The sequence below is a fragment of the Doryrhamphus excisus genome, linkage group LG8, assembly GCF_037039965.1.
Source record: "Doryrhamphus excisus strain RoL-2023G ecotype Guam linkage group LG8, RoL_Dexc_Guam_v1.1, whole genome shotgun sequence".
Classification (NCBI taxonomy): Eukaryota; Metazoa; Chordata; class Actinopteri; order Syngnathiformes; family Syngnathidae; genus Doryrhamphus; species Doryrhamphus excisus.
In genome coordinates, this window is record NC_136364.1 from 17,362,717 (window position 1) to 17,380,763 (window position 18,047).

Genomic DNA, 18,047 nt, shown 5'->3' on the forward strand with positions numbered 1-18,047 from the left:
GTGAGAATGAGTGACTTCACGCCACGGTTAGATGAAGTCAAAGTCATGGTCGTTCGGCTCGATGACCTCTGGGGTCATGACCCGACCCATGAAGAGGATGGACCCTGGAGGGAAAGAAAAACACACATACTGTATGTATCGGATGGTGTGTGAGTTACTTAATGCAGTTCAATGTGACCTCTAATGTGGTTTAATTAATAATACAGGTGGTCGGTGGCTTACGGCGTTTCGCCATTTTGTGTAGATGTGAACCTGACGTGCCCTGAACACCTCCCCAGGGAGTTCATGAACCCAATCGTCTCAACTTGTGAGCTTGTGAGTGTTTCGTGATGCCCCAAATAAAAACACACATTCACATACATACCTGTTCTCCGGTTTCTGATGACGAAGAAGAATGGGTGATCAGCCATGACTTGTGGGTACAGAACAAGAGTCCTGGTCAGGGCAATCATTCCTGTAAGACGACATAGGAGAGGATGTTCAGTCAACCATGTAATCCACCGCCAGAAGGGGGCAGTAGAAGTATCACAAGCTCTCACACGTTACATGCTATGACAGCCTGTTGCTTTTACTTCTTGTGTCTGTCCTGCTTGGTTCTCTTCTGTTTGCCAATCAGCTCCTTAGCCTGCCCTGTCTAGCCTCGTCACGTGTACTATAATTAAACACAGAAGTCTACCTGATCCGACGGCACCCTCGGCTCCCTCCTCAGTCACCTCCAGGTAGGCCTTTTGTACCGCCATCCCGATATAAAGATTCTCCTTGTCTGAATCAAGCACACACAGACAAAACACACAAAATGAGAAAAAAAAACCTACCGTATATACAAAATACAAGTTACATCATGTCCTCTGAGAACAACTCAAAAAGGAAAACTGGGAAATAAACAAGCAAAACAGGATTGCTTATGTATGGAGCTCATGTTTCATACATGCATTATTGTTGCTTTATTTCTCCACCACTACATATATACGTGCACTTTTCTCTCACCGGATCTATTTTTACAAGCGGATGCGACAGTTTCAACCTGCCCACTCGATGGCAGTTACCTTGGTTACCTTGAAAAGTACAAAGGGCTACTTCAGTGCAGCAAAGCAGCAGAAACACTGCGCCAACTACCAATGACTACTTACTTTGCATTCATACGCAAACCACGTTTAAATGTCACAACAGTTTTAAAGTAGCACATTCATTCATTAATTTTCTACCGCTATGCTTGAGCCTATCCCAGCTGTCTTTGGGCGAGAGGCGGGGGACACCCTGGACTGTTCGCCAGCCAATCACAGGGCACATTCATACCTATGGACAATTAACCTAGCATGTTTTTGGAGTGTGGGAGAAACCCCACGCATGCACGGGGAGAACATGCAAACTCCACACAGAGATGGCCGAGAGTGGAATTGAACTCGGGTCTCCTAGCGGTGAGGCGTGCTAACCACTCACCTGCCGTGCAACCCCGAAAGTAGCACATGTGGTTTCAAAAAAAAAAAAAAAAACGGTTCTGGGTGCTTTGTGCTTATTTCAAGTCCAAATTGTCCATAGTTTGTTTACTGGCAACCAGTCCCTGATGTACCCCACCTGGGATAGGCTCCAAATCCATAGATAATGAATGGATGGCCGTTATAAAGCTCAAGACATCACCTGTCATGGCGGAGAGGTCAGCATCTTTAGTGAAGATGCTCTTCATGCCCAGCTCTTCCAAACTGTCTTTGAGGTCGATTTTCTGCTCCACTTTGAACCTATGCAACATCACGTCGATAAACACATTCATAAATATCAGAAAAGGCAGATTTATACAGCTCTGGCATAGTCTTAAGGGTTTGACTGATCTCTTACCGGGGTAGATACACCTCGACCTTCTGCTGTTTCACATTGTTAGCCCATTCCTCCAGTAGTGATGCTTTGATGATGGGCTCCAGAGAAGCGAGCGGTACTTCCTGCCGAGGTAGCACGATCATCATGGACACGTCGTCTCCCTCGTACGGCATCTCTAACACCTGGTAAACACCACCAGCTTCCTGGGAGCCATCGCTAAACTCGCCTGGGAGGGAAAATCAGTGTGAAATAAGCCAGCAACCATACACACAAACACACACACAGCATTGAGTTGAATTAATAATTGATATAACTAATATAGTAACAGTAATTTAATTAACTGTTACTTAAGACCTTGCATACTTAAAACTCAATCTTAATTAATCGTGATATTCCTAAATGTGCAGTTCTATAGGCTTATGTTTTTTACTCACATCAAAATGTGAGTACCAGTTCGTTAAATTCAGTACTGGCTAATAGAGGGGTGTCAAAAGCTTGGGCTTCAGCTCTTCTACTCTTCCTTCTCTCTCGTTTTCCTCATTCATCAACTCGTTAAAGTACTCTTTTCCATCTTCCCATCACACTACTGGCATCTTGTCAGTACACTTCCATTCCTATCCTTGACCACCCTAAACTGCTGCACGTCCTTCCCATCTCTGGCTCTATACCTTGCCAACCTGTAGAGAGACATCTCGCCCTCCTTTTTTCCTTTATTTATCAGGATCGTAAAATGTATTTATACCAAAAAAGTAATTAAATTTGACAAATGAAAACACAATAAAACGTGGCTTTCCATTTTGTAATAGCAAAGGCAAAACAAAAGGGGAAAAAAAAAGTTTAATGTTTGACATTCCTTGTACCTTCCCTTTCTTTTTCTTTCTTCGCAAAGTTGAGGCAACAATGCTGCAAGGCACTGAGGTTGTATAACTTAACAGTCTTGAAAATGAAAACACAGGTTTCTCTCTAAGGACCTGTCCCTATTCTTCAAACCCGTCTGTCTCTCTCTCTCTCACACACACACACACACACACACACAAGTAAACTCCCAACAAACAAACAGGCCAATCAGTACACTTGCACCCTGTGAATGTTGGTGTATGCAAGTGTGCAATCGCACTGCACCAAAATAGCTCAAATGCACCAACTTTAGAAGTGATGCAATGAGAGGATGATGTCATTTCCTTTGGCAGCCCTTCTTATTAAAAAAAAAAAAAGGACAACAACTTTGCAGTGTTGCAGTGTATTGCTTCACTCAAATGCAGAGTCTATGAAAGCTGTCATTTTTAATCCTGTTAACCAACTAATTCAGCAGTTTTAACCCTTAGATGCATAAGTGGGTCAAAAATCACCCGGTCAAGTTGTTTTCTTGAAATATCTTTGTAATGAAAATTTTTCATCATTTCATATTCCAGGTATTCCTTAAAAAAACATGTTTTTAATGTCATGCCATTCACATTTTTAACTTACCTTTTATAAATTTTAAGAAATTTTAGTTTTTGTATTACTACCCCAACCTTAGCATAAGTGTGTCAAAAATGACCCGGTCAGGGTGTTTTCTTGAAATATCTTTGAAATTAAAAATTTTCATCATTTCATTTTCCAGGTATTCCTCAAAAAACATGTTTTTGCTATCATACCATTCACATTTTTAACTTATCTTTTATGAATTTTAAGAAATTTTAGTTTTGTATTACTACCCCAACCTTCCATAAGTGGGTCAAAAATGACCCGGTCAGGTTATTTTCTTGAAATAGCTTTGTAATGACATTTTTTCATCATTTCATATTCCAGGTATTCCTAAAAAAAACATGTTTTTAATGTCATGACATTCACATTTTTTAACTTACCTTTTATAAATTTTAAGAAATTTTAGTTTTTGTGTTACTACCCCAACCTTCCATAAGTGGATCAAAAATTAACCGGGTCAGGTTGTTTTCTTGAAATATCTTTGTCATGAAAATTTTTCATCATTTCATATTCCAGGTATTCCGAAAAAAAACGTGTTTTTAATATCATGCCATTCACATTTTTAACTTACCTTTTATACATTTTAAGAAAATTAGGACTAAATTAACTGTAGACCACATAGACTATATCAGAAGTGTCACCCCTCAGGAAGATTATTTTACACATAAAGTGCTAATATAACAAGTATTATCTTCATATAATATTGTGTATGTGTCTTATGACTGTTAGTATTAGTGTTATGTATGTATTGTTGGGCATTACTCTTTTGTTTCCTCATCCATGCCCTGGCTGCTAGATACACAGCTGAAATGGTCCTACAGATGCTGGATGAAATCATTCTTGTGTGGTCCTAAATATAATACTAAATATCATGCAAGTGATTATTCCTAACCAAAATGGCAAAATTGGCATAAAAAGGCATTGATTTTAGTATGGGTCATTTTTTAGTATGGGGTCCAGTCACTCGTGCATCTAAGGGTTAAATAAACTGTAATCAAATGTATACTTATTGTCTTAACCTACCATAGTAGAAGTCTCCTTGTTGGTACATCATGAGTGTCTGGACTTCTGAGCCGTCATCTCTGCTAAAGGAGAAAGTTCTGGTGTTTTCTGGCCTGAACTGGTTCTTCCACGAGCCTCTGAAGTAGACCGCATTGACCAGGGTTAGACGAGTCACACTGCTGAAGTCCTCAGCGGATAGAAGATCACAGATCTTACCTATAAGGAGTAATGTGTCCACCTTAATTGCTTTTAAAAGTAGCAGAAGTCCAATTGATCGTCTTTTCCTACTCACTCTCCGTATGATTCTCCACCCAGTTATTGATCTGCTCGGCCACAGCTGCCGATTCACTGAAGTCGACGGTCTCCACGTTGGCGTGGAAATACTTGTTCATCATGTGCAGGAATTCAGGGTTAAAGGTGATGCCCTCTTGCAGGAAGAGACTGTTGGCGAAGCGGATTGTGTACTGTCTGTCATCCGCGGAGAGGGCTGCTGTCAGGTTTTGGAGCAAAGAGAACTCCACCCCTGGATGATACAAGTACATATATTCATAATACAAAACATAAATAAAAATATCAGCCCCCAGTTAGTTCCTTATGTACTCTCAAAAGCCATAATATTGAGAAAAAAATAAGCATTTCATTCATTCATTCATTTTCTACCGCTTTTTCCTCACGAGGGTCGCGGGGGGTGCTGGAGCCTATCCCAGCTGTCTTTTGGGCGAGAGGCGGGGTACATCCAGGACTGGTCGCCAGCCAATCACAGGGCACATATAGACAAACAACCATTCACACTCACATTCATACCTATGGACAATTTGGAGTCGCTAATTAACCTAGCATGTTTTTGGAATGTGGGAGGAAACCGGAGTACCCGGAGAAAACCCACGCATGCACATGGAGAACATGCAAACTCCACACAGAGATGGCCGAGGGTGGAATTGAACCCTGGTCTCCCAGCTGTGAGGTCTGCGCGCTAACCACATGACCACCGTGCCACCCAAAAAAATAGCAATGACACTAAAATAAAAAGAAATGTAATACCAGTCTAGTGTCTCTAAAGTCTAAACACATGACTGTCTAAACCAGGGGTGGGCAAACTACGGCCCGGGGGCCACATGTAGCCAACCATGGATTGTCACCTGGCAACAATTGGGTAAATCCAACCCCGTGTCGAATCTCCTCCAGCGACACTCCCCTGGCTCCCAGTTCCACCATGCCCAGGGCCGCGACCAAGCTCAGGGGGGAAAAAATAATGTTGTCTTGGCCCCCCGCCGCCTGGAGCTGATGGTACAGTCTGATTGAGAATTTTGATGTGATGTCCTCTGGAATGTCCACCGCCTGGCCACCGTAGCCCGGGAACAGAATGGAGAGGAAGAAAAGGAGCAGGGACGAAATCTCCAGGATCCTCATTTCTGCAGTGACAGCTTAGTGGGAAAAGGGAGATAAAGAGAGGTAGGGATTGACAAGCAGAGATGAAAGATGAGCAAGGATGAACACTATGAGCTTTAATGGCCAATTTTAACTTATGTAGGACAACTGCTAATTTGTGTAAAATATACCTAAAATATTCAAAATAAAACTGTTAAATGTTTAATATCGTCTTTGCACGTCTGGTGATTTTGCTGCTCCAACAAACCAAACAAATGTAGTCCATGAGTCATTATCCCACATTAGACAACATCTCTGCCATCTGCCTTCAATGGAGGTTAATCTTTGTTTAATGAAATGAAGGACTTAAAAATCATCCAGTGTTTTCTCTACTGATCCCTCTGAAGGCAGATGTCAGGTAACTAAAATTACAGTTATCAATGTCCATTCTCATCTACTCTGTTGACAGGCTGGAATCTGCTGGTTTGCTAAAGCCGAGTGCCCGCAGCAACAACAATAGCGGCAGCAACGAGAATACCACTACCTTTTTCCGGTTTTCTTTTGTACTGTTCTTTTGTGTGTTTTTCTACCTTTCATTTCTGTGAGTTATATGTACAGTCATGTAAAAACAACAAGGTGTGCTACTGTGATGCCTCTGTTGACAAAACCCATCACATGACAGTGCTGATATTAGGATTATTAGGATATTAGGATAGGATTAGGCGGACTGACTTGAAAACATGGCTGCCATCAATCAAAATATCTTCCCAGAGGTGTTGAAAAAGGTCAAAATATAAAGTGAGGGGTATATTGCCAAGTATATAATTTACTTTTGAAGGTTCAATTCCACCCTCGGCCATCTCTGTGTGGAGTTTGCATGTTCTCCCCGTGAATGCATGGGTTTTTTTCCGGGTACTCCGGTTTCCTCCCACATTCCAAAAACATGCTAGGTTAATTAGCAACTCCAAATTGTCCATAGGTATGAATGTGAGTGTGAATGGTTGTTTGTCTATATGTGCCCTGTGATTGGCTGGTGATTGGTACCCCGCCTCTCGTCCGAAGACAGCTGGGATAGGTTCCAGCACCCCCGTGACCCTCGTGAGGATAAGCGGTAGAAAATGAATGAATGACTGAATGCAGCCGATAGTGTGCACAAATCTTGATTCAAACAAACTTTGCAACAGGGCACATCACCAATTGCCTTTATTCCTTTAAGGACATGTACAGTTAGCTAAGCTACACTAATTACCTTGAACTATCTACTTTCTTTTTGATTGATTTGATTATCATTTGATTGACTTTGCACGACTCATTATGTGTTACAAAAGCAACAATTCAAGAGACAAGCTATGAGTACTAACAAGACAGGGACTACTGACAGGACACAACAGTGATTGCAATGCATTCTGGGACTTGTAGGATCAGTACTATGTGGCCTGTGTACTACTGGTCAGTTTAGACTGCAACAATGAACCAATACCTTTAGTGATTCATGAAAGCATATGCTTTCTGATATGTTACGGACCAAACCAAACTCATATTGATTTGGTCCGTTAGGGCCTATAACCAATTACTCGATTAATCAAAACAACAAGCTTAGTTGCAGACCAAATTAACATAGAATTACTAAGGTTCCTAGCAGGACTTGCACCAAGCTATTAAACACACCCCCTTATAACTAACACAACCATATCATCTAGAAAATCCTTTAATCTTGACAATTTGATGAATTCCATGTCAAAGTGATCTGCCTTTAAAAGCAATCTCCCTTCTAATCCGGCAGTTGACATTTGCACAATTAAAAAGTGACGTCAACAGGAAGCTTAATCCTTACTGCCATTTTAACCTTACACCATGCACCGGCATACTTGGGAGGCCAGGGGACTTTACTGGACATAGACATGACTGGATCACATCTACAGGGGCACACACACACATCCACTTTGACCTACATGTTCCCGCATAAGACAAGGTTACCTTGGCAACAGCAAGTGATGGATGCACACGTACTGTAGAGATAATCTCACCAGACTGGCACACCCCGATCCATTTCTTTTCAGAAGAAGTTCCAGACCACATTTTAGAATTTTTAACAAACAGATTGCTTTAAGACTTCACAACAACACAACTAAATTTGGTTGATTTATATTTATGAACAAGACATCTTTTCAGGTATATATATAGGAGACCCGAGTTCAATTCCACTCTGCTAACCACTCCGGTTTCCTCCCACATTCCAAAAACATGCTAGGTTAATTGGCGACTCCAAAATGTCCATAGGTATGAATGTGAGTGTGAATGGTTGTTTGTCTATATGTGCCCTGTGATTGGCTGGCGACCAGTCCAGGGTGTATCCCGCCTCTCGCCCGAAGACAGCTGGGATAGGCTCCAGCACACCAGCGGTCCTCGTGAGGATAAGCGGTAGAAAATTAATAAATGAATAAATGTATAGTAGACTCAACAGTGCCTCTTTTGGTTGAAGACTAGTAATGCATTCAGTTACATGGTTAACCAATAATGAACTCCAAACAAATGACTCAATTCTTAACTATAATCGATGATCATACCTATCCATGGTTACCAGTATGGTTCATTAAATATGTTCTGTTTAAGTCACATCGTAGCATCATCTTCAATTATCTGTGCTCATGAGCAGGTGATTGCTGTTGTAACATCAAACTAATTCCCCCTCTATCTGCAGCCTAGCCTCATCTCAGTGGCTTGGCTCATTGCTTGCCTTGTTAGAAAATGACATAATGTGCTCGGGAACCGGCTTCAAGTCCCAGGGTGCTCACTGTACACACGAAAGCGGGTGAGGAGAGAGGTTAACAACCCTTTATTAATCCTTACTAACTGGAGCCAGCGGCCAGAGGACCAATGTGAACAAGTTGTAAATAGAGAGGAAAAATAAATACGGGCAAAGACAATTTGATGAAGAGATCGGTACGTAGTTAAATGGCTGAATGTGAGGAACCTCAGACAGACCACTAGGAAGTGTAGAGGAAAAGTTTAGGTAACAACATGATCTGTGTGTTGGCGCCCTGCTGCTCTTTCATTGCAGCGCCCTGACGGGCCCACTCCTGCACACACCTGAGTTCAATCATCCATCGGACTACTTCAGCCCTGCTCACAACTGCACTAATTGCCAGATTGTCCCTCAAACTTCCACAGTCTTCGTCTGCTGCTCGTCTCCCGCCACGTGCATGCTTCCATTGTTCCTCTGCTTTCTGGCTTTTAAGTTTATAGTCGTGAGTACTTGCCCGTCGGTTTTTGTCACTGTTTTTTTTTTTGTTTTTCGGTCCTACACTTTTGCGTGTATGCCTTTGTTTTTGGTTACCGTGTTCTGGCTAGAGTTATTTTGCCTACCACCCCTTATTTATTTGTACTTTTACACTGTGTGAACTCCTTTTATCCTCCTTCGTAGGGGATAAGAGTTGATAACATGACGGTCTGCATAGGCTCGGATATGGAGGATACCTAACCCATTAAGGGACTTGCAATGGCGCACAGGAGTGCAGCCGGTGGAACCCTATGGGGAAGGAAATCTGCCAGACAGTTAAAGCCGGGCCCATGGTCACACTAGGTTAGGGACATGATATTGTCTTCCATACAAATTCCTGTGAGGTGTACATTTTTGGTACAATCCAAATCTAGCAACCGTCAGCATGAACGTACTTTACTTCCGGACAAACTGAGATTAAGAGTTGTTTAGTTAGAGTAGAGTAGAGTTATTTTGCAGTAGTGCACAGTGGGTATTTCATTACACACACACACACATTGAGAAGGTTTTGGCTGTTACATCACACAACCCTGCATCCTTGGTCTTGTTTGGTTTCGCAAGGCTGATTCCAAAGACATTTAATTATTGAAATGCAATTAGTGCAGTGCTTGGAAGGAATACGCAGAACACACTGACACTGCTCACTGACGCTGAGCATAACACACACACACACACAGGAACAAGCAGGAAGCATATCAGAGAGAGACACTATGATGAGATTAAATATATCACAACATCTGTACACATGTTTATCCAGAGATTATGACTAGAATAAATGTGGTTTGTTTGAATTCAGACATGCACATCATTTCTAAACATAAAAATATGAGAAGGTAGGATTTGAATTTATCACATACTACAGTATTAATTGGCCGTGTACCCTAGAAACCGCCCATGAATGATACGGGAAAAGGCTGAAATGATACTGTGTCAAAGCCCAGGGCAGTGATACTGATAAAATATAAGAGTTTAACCATGTCCAGTATCAGCCCCCTGCTCTGGTATCGTGCCCGTGAAACAACCAATCAGAGAACAGCGCACGAGCGTGAACACACAGCGTTTATTTTGCTGCCGTCTGTGCTCTGTCAACATGTCAGCGGTTGACACTCCCGGCGAAAGACAAAATAGGGAAAATAGCAAACAGAATCATAGAAATGGAACATGGTAGATCTGGTTGAGGATCATGACAATCAACATGTGAAATACAGTAGAACCTCCCTTCTGGGATACCTTCTAAAGCTTGTGCTTGTATTTTTAGTTGTATTATTGCAGCACCACACCGGTTTTTGGCCATATTCCCTTTGGTTTGATAACACTTTCAGCCAGTATTTACCAGCGAGTTGCTATTCTGTGACTGGACAATACGGTATGGGAGAATGACCAGCAATTTCATTTGAATAACTGTCATTCAAACAATTCTAAATTAACATGCAATGTTTAGGACAAGGGTTGCATAAAATGGATTGATGCAAATGCATGTATTTTTAATTAATTACAATTTCTGTTGTGACATAGATTATATTGTTTTTCTAGCACTGTACTATTGAATTATTGAATGACATTTTGTGGATTTCTACCTGTATAAAGCAATCATTGATTGCCAATCACAAATTCATGTGTGTGTGTGTGTGTGTGTGTGTTGCGCAGGGGTGGGGAGGAGTTGTAAGGGTAGAATAGGAGCAGGATATTACAATCTGCTTCGTAAATTCACACCCACCATCATGCCATCATGTATTTTCAAGGACAAGAACCTCCACATTGGATGCATAAAATGATTCATACGGCAACAGGCACCGACAATGATAAAATAATAAATAATACTAAACGTTTTTGTGTGTATAAATGTGATTTTGTGCGTTTATCATTAACTCCCACAGCACATAATACGAGATCAAAATGCATTCAATACAATACAACAATAATGACAATGGCACGGTCCCATCTCTGTACATTTATACACATAATTATGTGACACATGTCTGCATTAATATCACAAAAGCTGTAGCTTAATTAAAGGATGGCCACGGTCCTCATCACATTTGTTCGTTCGAATCATTGCTGACTTTACGAGGATCGTGTAAAACTGCTCTTACCGATGTTTAGTGTAGATGAGCGATGCTTGAGTTGATGTGTCCCTGCCTCTCTACGACTGCCGCTCTCCTCCAGCACCGCAGATTACTGCATGCTGTTTTGCCGCAGACCCCGCCCCCCTGCACGCCAATTGGTCAATAAACTGTCCAGCAAAGAGCATAACATAAAAAAGACCGTTCCCTTCGTTTCGTTTTCTATGTTGCCACCTAAAGCGTCGTTAGCATACATATTTACACACCTGGTCGTCCTCATTGCGTCTCTTATAATCCCTTAAAGCTTTAAAAATGTTATCTGTAATAGACAGAGGAAATAAGTAGTTAACGTGAAGCAAACACATACTTAATATTTTCGTTTGTGACGACACAAACCGGGTGGAGGGAGAACTATCTTAATCTAGTTAGACCGACCGAGTTTGACAATTAGCTTTTTTTTCAAGTATTTACTATATTTACTCATAATCTTCACCTAAAGATATTCTTACGTAGATGTATAACTAAATAAATATTATACTTTGGGCTGCCGCGTGAGAATACGTGATAGCCTTTCAAGTACTTTCGCGTCCAGCAGCTATTTGGGATTTGTAGTCTTAATTGAATGGATAGTATTAAGGGGACTTGCCGAGAGAACTACAACTCAATAGTTGAGAACAAGCGTCAACATCACTCTCCTTCATTTGGGTTCCAGCATTGTGAAGCGACACAAATTTTCCGAATCAAACACAAAAGTGAAAAGAACGAGCGATACGGTTGGTCTCAACCGGCTCTTTGTTTATTGTTTCATGTCACGTTTTTGTATTAATGGCGATTGGCAGTATTACATTTGAATAGTTACGACATCACTTTCTAAACTGCTAAGCTCTCAACAACATAGTAATGTTCCTCAAAGTGGCTATTAACTATCTTTTTTTGTAAGTTTTATTATTTTTAAGTCAATAATCTGTACGTATCCGGTGAAATGATTGAAATGAAATAATTGGAACTCGTTTCAGACCCAACAACGATACATTAATTTGATATAGGAATGTGATATAGGATTAATATTCATCAATCAATTTTTATGCCGCTTATACTCACTAGGGTTGTGGGTATGCTGGAACCTATACCAGCTGACAATAGGCATGGTATACTGTAAATGATTATTTTGCTGATATTAGACCCTGTATAATATATTATATTTTCCTGTGTTATGTTGTTTGTGTTGCCTGCAGCCCTGCTTATATTAATTTAATGAAGAAAGAAAGATGAGGGTTAAAATACTCTAACCCTCTTCTTATCTTCTAATCAATTCGAGACCATAAATAGCTAAATAAAGCAGTCACTATCCCATCAATTGTTTACTCTCTTTTGTACTCTTTTTAGTTTTCTTCCCATGCTGTCAGCCTGTGGGAGGGATTGAACGTAAGGAAAGTGGCAACAGTGTAGAGCACACACACATAAAGATCCATTAATCGGTCAACAATTATCGTGGAGGACTTGAGTAAAGAATCAGACAGCGCCCCAGTCATGGCTCTCCACACTGTGATGTATCCTGTCTTTAAGCAGGTAAAGAAATACTCTCCATTTTCCATGTTACATGCAATGTAAAACCCAATGCGTACAGCATCGGTCTCTACAGAACCCTCAAGGAAAGGCCCATAAAAACAAATTCAGAGATCATAAACCACCACTTGAGTCTGATAAAAATATAAAAAGAAACGATGATGAGATAAAAACCCAGCAGTGTATTTATTATTTAAAAAATACTTCACTGAGTTGTTTTAAAGGCTCGAAAGATGACAGCTTGTCTGATGTTTATAATGAACAATGTCAGAACTCATTATCCTTGATAAGCTCTATAATAAGGACATCCACTGAGTGGACACAATGTTAGGTATATCTACATACATATCCAATACAAATGGTTGTATCGAAAATTCAATCTTTACAAAAATAATAATAATTTTTGATTGATACTTTTTGTAAGTGCAAACAATTTAAGGCAATTGTTATATTGGCTTGATGCAAGTCTATGTGATTTTTGTGGCCAATTTTTCGAATTTTCGAAAGTAATTTGACTTTAGACTGTTACTCTACAAAAGTGGAACTAGAACATAATGATTTTTCCCATAAGAAATCATCAAGTTTTTTATGAATAGTTTTGCAGTTATAGTTTGACATGCAGTAAACAATTCCAAATGCATATAAATACATGATGAATGAAAGGGATAAATACATTTAAGGTTACTTTATCTTCATGGAAAACAAAGATTCTTTGTGTGACTGTTCCCAAAGACTGGACGTGGCAGTGAGACACCACACTGACACCACCTTCCTGTTTTGACATGAGTTATTTCTTGAATTCAATCGTGTTTCTCAACTCATTCATTCATTCATTCATTTTCTACCGCTTTTTTTCCACGAGGGTCGCGGGGGTGCTGGAGCCTATCCCAGCTGTCTTCGGCGCAAGGCACATATACGTAGACAAACAACCATTCACACTCACATTCATACCTATGGACAGTTTGGAGTCGCATGTTTTTTGGAATGTGGGAGGAAACCGGAGTTCCCGGGAGAAAACCCACGCATGCACGGGGAGAACATGCAAACTCCAAACAGAGATGGCCGAGGGTGGAATCGAACCCTGGTCTCCTCGCTGTGAGGTTTGCGCGCTAACCACTCAACCCATTTCTCAACTCAATAAGCCAAAATTCAAGTAATAACTCATGGCAAAACAGGAAAATAGTGTCTTCTTGTGTCCTGCTGAAGATTTGAAGTTACCTTCAAATGTTAATTTCTCCATTTCATTGATCATTTTATGTATGCAAAACTATAAAAACGTGTTTTGTGTTAACATTTTTCAAAGAGTCAACTCCTTGATGACATCATAGACAGAAGACGGGCTACATAGCTGATGTTGGATGTTACGGACCCTTGCGGACAAGGAGAAGGATGACTGGAAAGAGTCGCTGGCGAAAGTTGTTCATGCATACAACTGTACCAAGAGTGAGGAAACAGGCTACGCCTCATATTACCTCATCTTTGGATGTTCCCCACGCCTGCCCATTGACCTGGCCTACAGTCCAGACAAGGTGCTGCACAGGAACCTTCTGTTTTCCCTGTGACTTCCTGCTCCTTGAAAATCTGAAAATCCGCCAGCACAGACTACCCAGCCCCAAAAAGACTCAAAGTCACAAAGTGTCTCGACCTCCACGTAAACAGCGGCAACAGTGCAAGAATAGCGACACATCGGATGAGAACAGCGGCACCGTCCAGTGGTACCTCAGAGCCCCACCATCCTCAACCAAATCTTTGTCACCAAGAAGAAAGATGCGTCAGAACAGATTGAAGACTCTGAACCTTGAAACCTTGAAAGGTCAGGCAGTAGTGAGACTGAGATTGACATTCCGGCAGCGGAAAAGATGAGATGGCGAACCTGAAAGAGTGAGATGGCAACCGACTGTACTAAGTCATGACACTCTAGGTCAGCTGACTTTGGTCCAGAGAGACCGTAAGGTACATGATATTGAGAGTAATACCTTCTGGGAGACCATGTACTATTGAAATGTATATACCACAGAGCCAATGTCCTCCATTGATATCACACAATGTCTAACTGCAGCATTACATTTCACTACTAAAGACCCGATAAGCGCGAGGCTAAATGTTCTTTTGTATTTGGTGACTTGCAGTTGCAGAAAGTCAACCTGTCAGCAGCACAGACTTTGCGTGCCGCCTTTATTAAGGTAAAAAAAATGCTTATGTTACTTTATTCATATTTTACGCACTGCCACCTTTAGGTAAAACCTCCATCCTTCACTATAAAAGTCATTTTTATGTCTCAAGGCAGAGGAGGATAACCCCGGAGTGACTCAGGAATCTGCGCTGAAGCTACTTGAGAAGAAGAACATAAAAATCAATTATAATGAGTGTCTCTTTCGCATGGCCGCAGCTGATATGAAAGGTAAGATAATGTATACCACCAAGGTTAATAAGCAGCTTTATTGCATGCTGGAAAAAAAAACACTGTGGTAAATACGTCTTTAATTCTACACTGGGGGGCGCTGTTTCTCCACAAATCCCTTCCTTCTTTTCTTTCCCCTTGTGCTGTGGAGTGATTGATGGTACTAATGAATACACAAACACACCACACACACACATACACTTGTGTTTTATACTGACCTCATAGATTCTCCTCCTAAATTAACCGCAGTCTTATCAGTGTATAATTGATCCTGTAACCATTATTTAATTTCTACTGTAGACATGATTTCTGCACACTTTTTGTCAGAGTTTCACGTCAGAGCTTCAAAGGAGTGAAAGTCAACTTGTGTTTATTTTGTCCCTGCGTGTTTTGTCAGAGTTCCGTATTGAAAGGCAGGAGCCAGAGTTCCAGGAACCGAATAAGCGGGCATGGGCATTGAAACACATTCTCAGTACAGTATCTGATGAGTGGGCTTCCTGCACACCATCAAGTAAGGCAAATGGGTGTGTGTATGTGGAGAGTTGCAGTACACTGTAAGTCGAAAATGTAAATATACTTCAATCTCTGAAGTTGTACCCTTATGTAGTTGAATAATGTGGAATGTACCCAGCCTTTTTTTAGGGAAAAAAATGTTGCACAAAACTTGAGACCCACCTCAATAATAACTGAGGGCAAAAAAAATATATATATATGTTGATGTAGGGTTCATAATTTGTTCATGACTACCTGACATGTTCATTCATTCGTTCATTTTCTACCGCTTTTTCCTCACGAGGGTCGCGGGGGTGCTGGAGCCTATCCCAGCTGTCTTCGGGCGAGAGGCGGGGTACACCCTAGACTGGTGGCCAGCCAATCACAGGGCACATATAGACAAACAACCATTCACACTCACATTCATACCTACCGCCCTACCTGACATGTATTTTCTTAAATTGCAGTTTCATACTATTTTAGTAAGACAGCATATTTATTAAATATGATGATTATGTTTATGGCTGCATGGAGGATGAGTGGTTAGCGCGCAGGCCTCACAGCTAGGAGACAAGGGTTTAATTCCACCCTCACCCATCTATGTGTGGAGTTTGCATGTTCTTCCTAGGTTTTCTCCGGGTACTCTGGTTTCCTCCCACATTCCAAAAAAACATGCTAGGTTAATTAGCGACTCCAAATTGTCCATAGGTATGAATGTGAGTGTGAATGGTTGTTTGTCTATATGTGCCCTGTGATTGGCTGGCCACCAGTCCAGAGTGTACCCCGCCTCTCGCGCGAAGATAGCTGGGATAGGCTCCAGCACCCCCGCGACCCTCGTGAGGAAAAGCGGTAGAAATGAATGAATGAATGGTTATGTTTAGGGCTGCATGGTGGACGAGTGGTTAGCGTGCAGGCCTCGCAGCTAGGAGACAAGGGTTCAATTCCACCTGCCGCCATCTCTGTGTGGAGTTTGCATGTTCTTCTTGGGTTTTCTCCGGGTTCTCCGGTTTCCTCCCACATTCCAAAAACATGCTAGGTTAATTGGTGACTCCAAATTGTCCATAGGTATGAATGTGAGTGTGAATGGTTGTTTGTCTGTGATTGGCTGGTGACAAGTCCAGGGTGTACCCCGCCTCTCGCCCCTTGTGAGGATAGAAAATGTAGAAAATGAATAATTATGTTTAAAAGCAATGCATCCAGACAGTGTTTTTCTCATAATAGCATTATTTTCCCCCTGCTGGTTTAGTAAAATTAATATTTATTTCAATGTTAGACATTGGACACAGACATTTTCCTTTAATTTTGGTCTAAGTATTATGTGTATACACACAGTTTCTTTTGGCACACTTCACTGTTATTTTGATTAAATTTAACGCTCCGACTGAGTCACTTCTTAAGTTGCTTACACAGCTGAGGGCTTTTGAATAAAAAGTTCTATTAAAAAAATAAAATAAAGTTATGCACTTTGTAGGGGTTAAAATGCAAAGACGGTAAAAAGGTGAACAGTAATTTATAGCTTGAGAACAAAGACGATAAAGTCTTTCTTTAACCATGGCGGTGTGTTTGTGTCCTCCCCAGAGACATTGCCAATGCCATAAAAGAGATGCTAGACATTGTTAACGCCATCTTCAGGAGATACCAGTATCAAAACAGACAGGTAAGTAGATAGATGATGACTGCTTTCCTTGAAAGAAGCAGAGCTGAAAGTCTGTGTTTGTTAGGCAGAAGAAAGATTTAGTGAAATGCTCCAAGAGTTTCAGCGACTCGCTCAAAAACCTTCTTCAAAGATGGAAAAGTAAGACGCCGCTTCTAGTCTATTTGCTGTGTTAGGACTTTTGGCAATTGTTTCTTTTCTTCCACCCTCAGTCCAGACGTTCCTTTTTATGTTCCTTCTATGAACATCATTTTAAACCCGCGCTTGCCAGCATGCACTCACAAGCTGTCGCTGCCACGCAAAATGCTTGTCGTTTGATCACAGGGCCTCGCTTCCTATGCAATCCGCCCTTCCTAAATAATTCCTTTGACCCATTTCCAGTGGATTCACGCTGGCTTGTTTTCTCTGAAGCCTGACATTTTCCCTTCCAGGCAGATCAAAGTGTTTCCTGGATCAATATTGTTGCCATGGTTTCTTTGCTCGGTGACAGACATACGTACGTGTCCTTGTGTTTCTGTCATGGTCGCTCCCAGAATGCTCGACGTGTTTGTCGGCAGGCAACGGGCTCATCCACCAAATCAACATGATACCGAAGGCCTTCAAGACAGTGACGTAAGATCTTGAAATGCTGCAGCCGCAACGTATCAGGCGATCGAGATCAGGCAGTTGACAGCTGGATTTTCATTTAGCTCGTTTCGTCAACTTTAAATCTCTTTATATTTTTTGCATTTTTACCAACTGCAATTTTGACAATACCAAAATGAAGCCAAGTATATGTCACATTTTTATTATGCCTGCACACCTACTTAAGAAAGTGCTGGACACTGCTGGGCCTTGTCTTTTCATCTATAATTCATAGCTCCATGGTAACTGCCTTTGACCATAGAGCCATTTCGTATTAATTAATGACTAAATCTCAAAGCTCTTGTTTTATTGCCTGAG

General features: G+C 41.2%; 2 protein-coding genes across 2 annotated transcripts; one reads left to right on the forward strand and one right to left on the reverse strand.

Annotated features, from left to right (window-relative positions):
- Positions 1 to 5: 5 nt before the first annotated feature.
- On the reverse strand, positions 6 to 11,125 carry serpini1 (serpin peptidase inhibitor, clade I (neuroserpin), member 1). Its single transcript, XM_058079523.2, has 9 exons — positions 11,023 to 11,125; positions 5,421 to 5,705; positions 4,574 to 4,804; positions 4,303 to 4,497; positions 1,834 to 2,038; positions 1,639 to 1,736; positions 677 to 763; positions 365 to 454; positions 6 to 104 (listed from the first exon to the last, which is right to left on the reverse strand). Exons 2-9 carry the CDS (start codon positions 5,689 to 5,691, stop codon positions 28 to 30), a joined length of 1,254 nt encoding a protein of 417 aa, XP_057935506.2. The 5' UTR covers positions 5,692 to 5,705; positions 11,023 to 11,125; the 3' UTR covers positions 6 to 27.
- Positions 8,406 to 17,721, forward strand: pdcd10a (programmed cell death 10a). The gene is given in 11 exon segments (XM_078793008.1): positions 8,406 to 8,461; positions 12,459 to 12,561; positions 14,688 to 14,741; positions 14,842 to 14,959; positions 15,357 to 15,446; positions 15,449 to 15,470; positions 17,030 to 17,108; positions 17,159 to 17,221; positions 17,223 to 17,246; positions 17,537 to 17,588; positions 17,639 to 17,721. Coding segments are annotated over 11 exon segments (744 nt in total).
- The last annotated feature ends 326 nt before the right edge of the window (positions 17,722 to 18,047 follow it).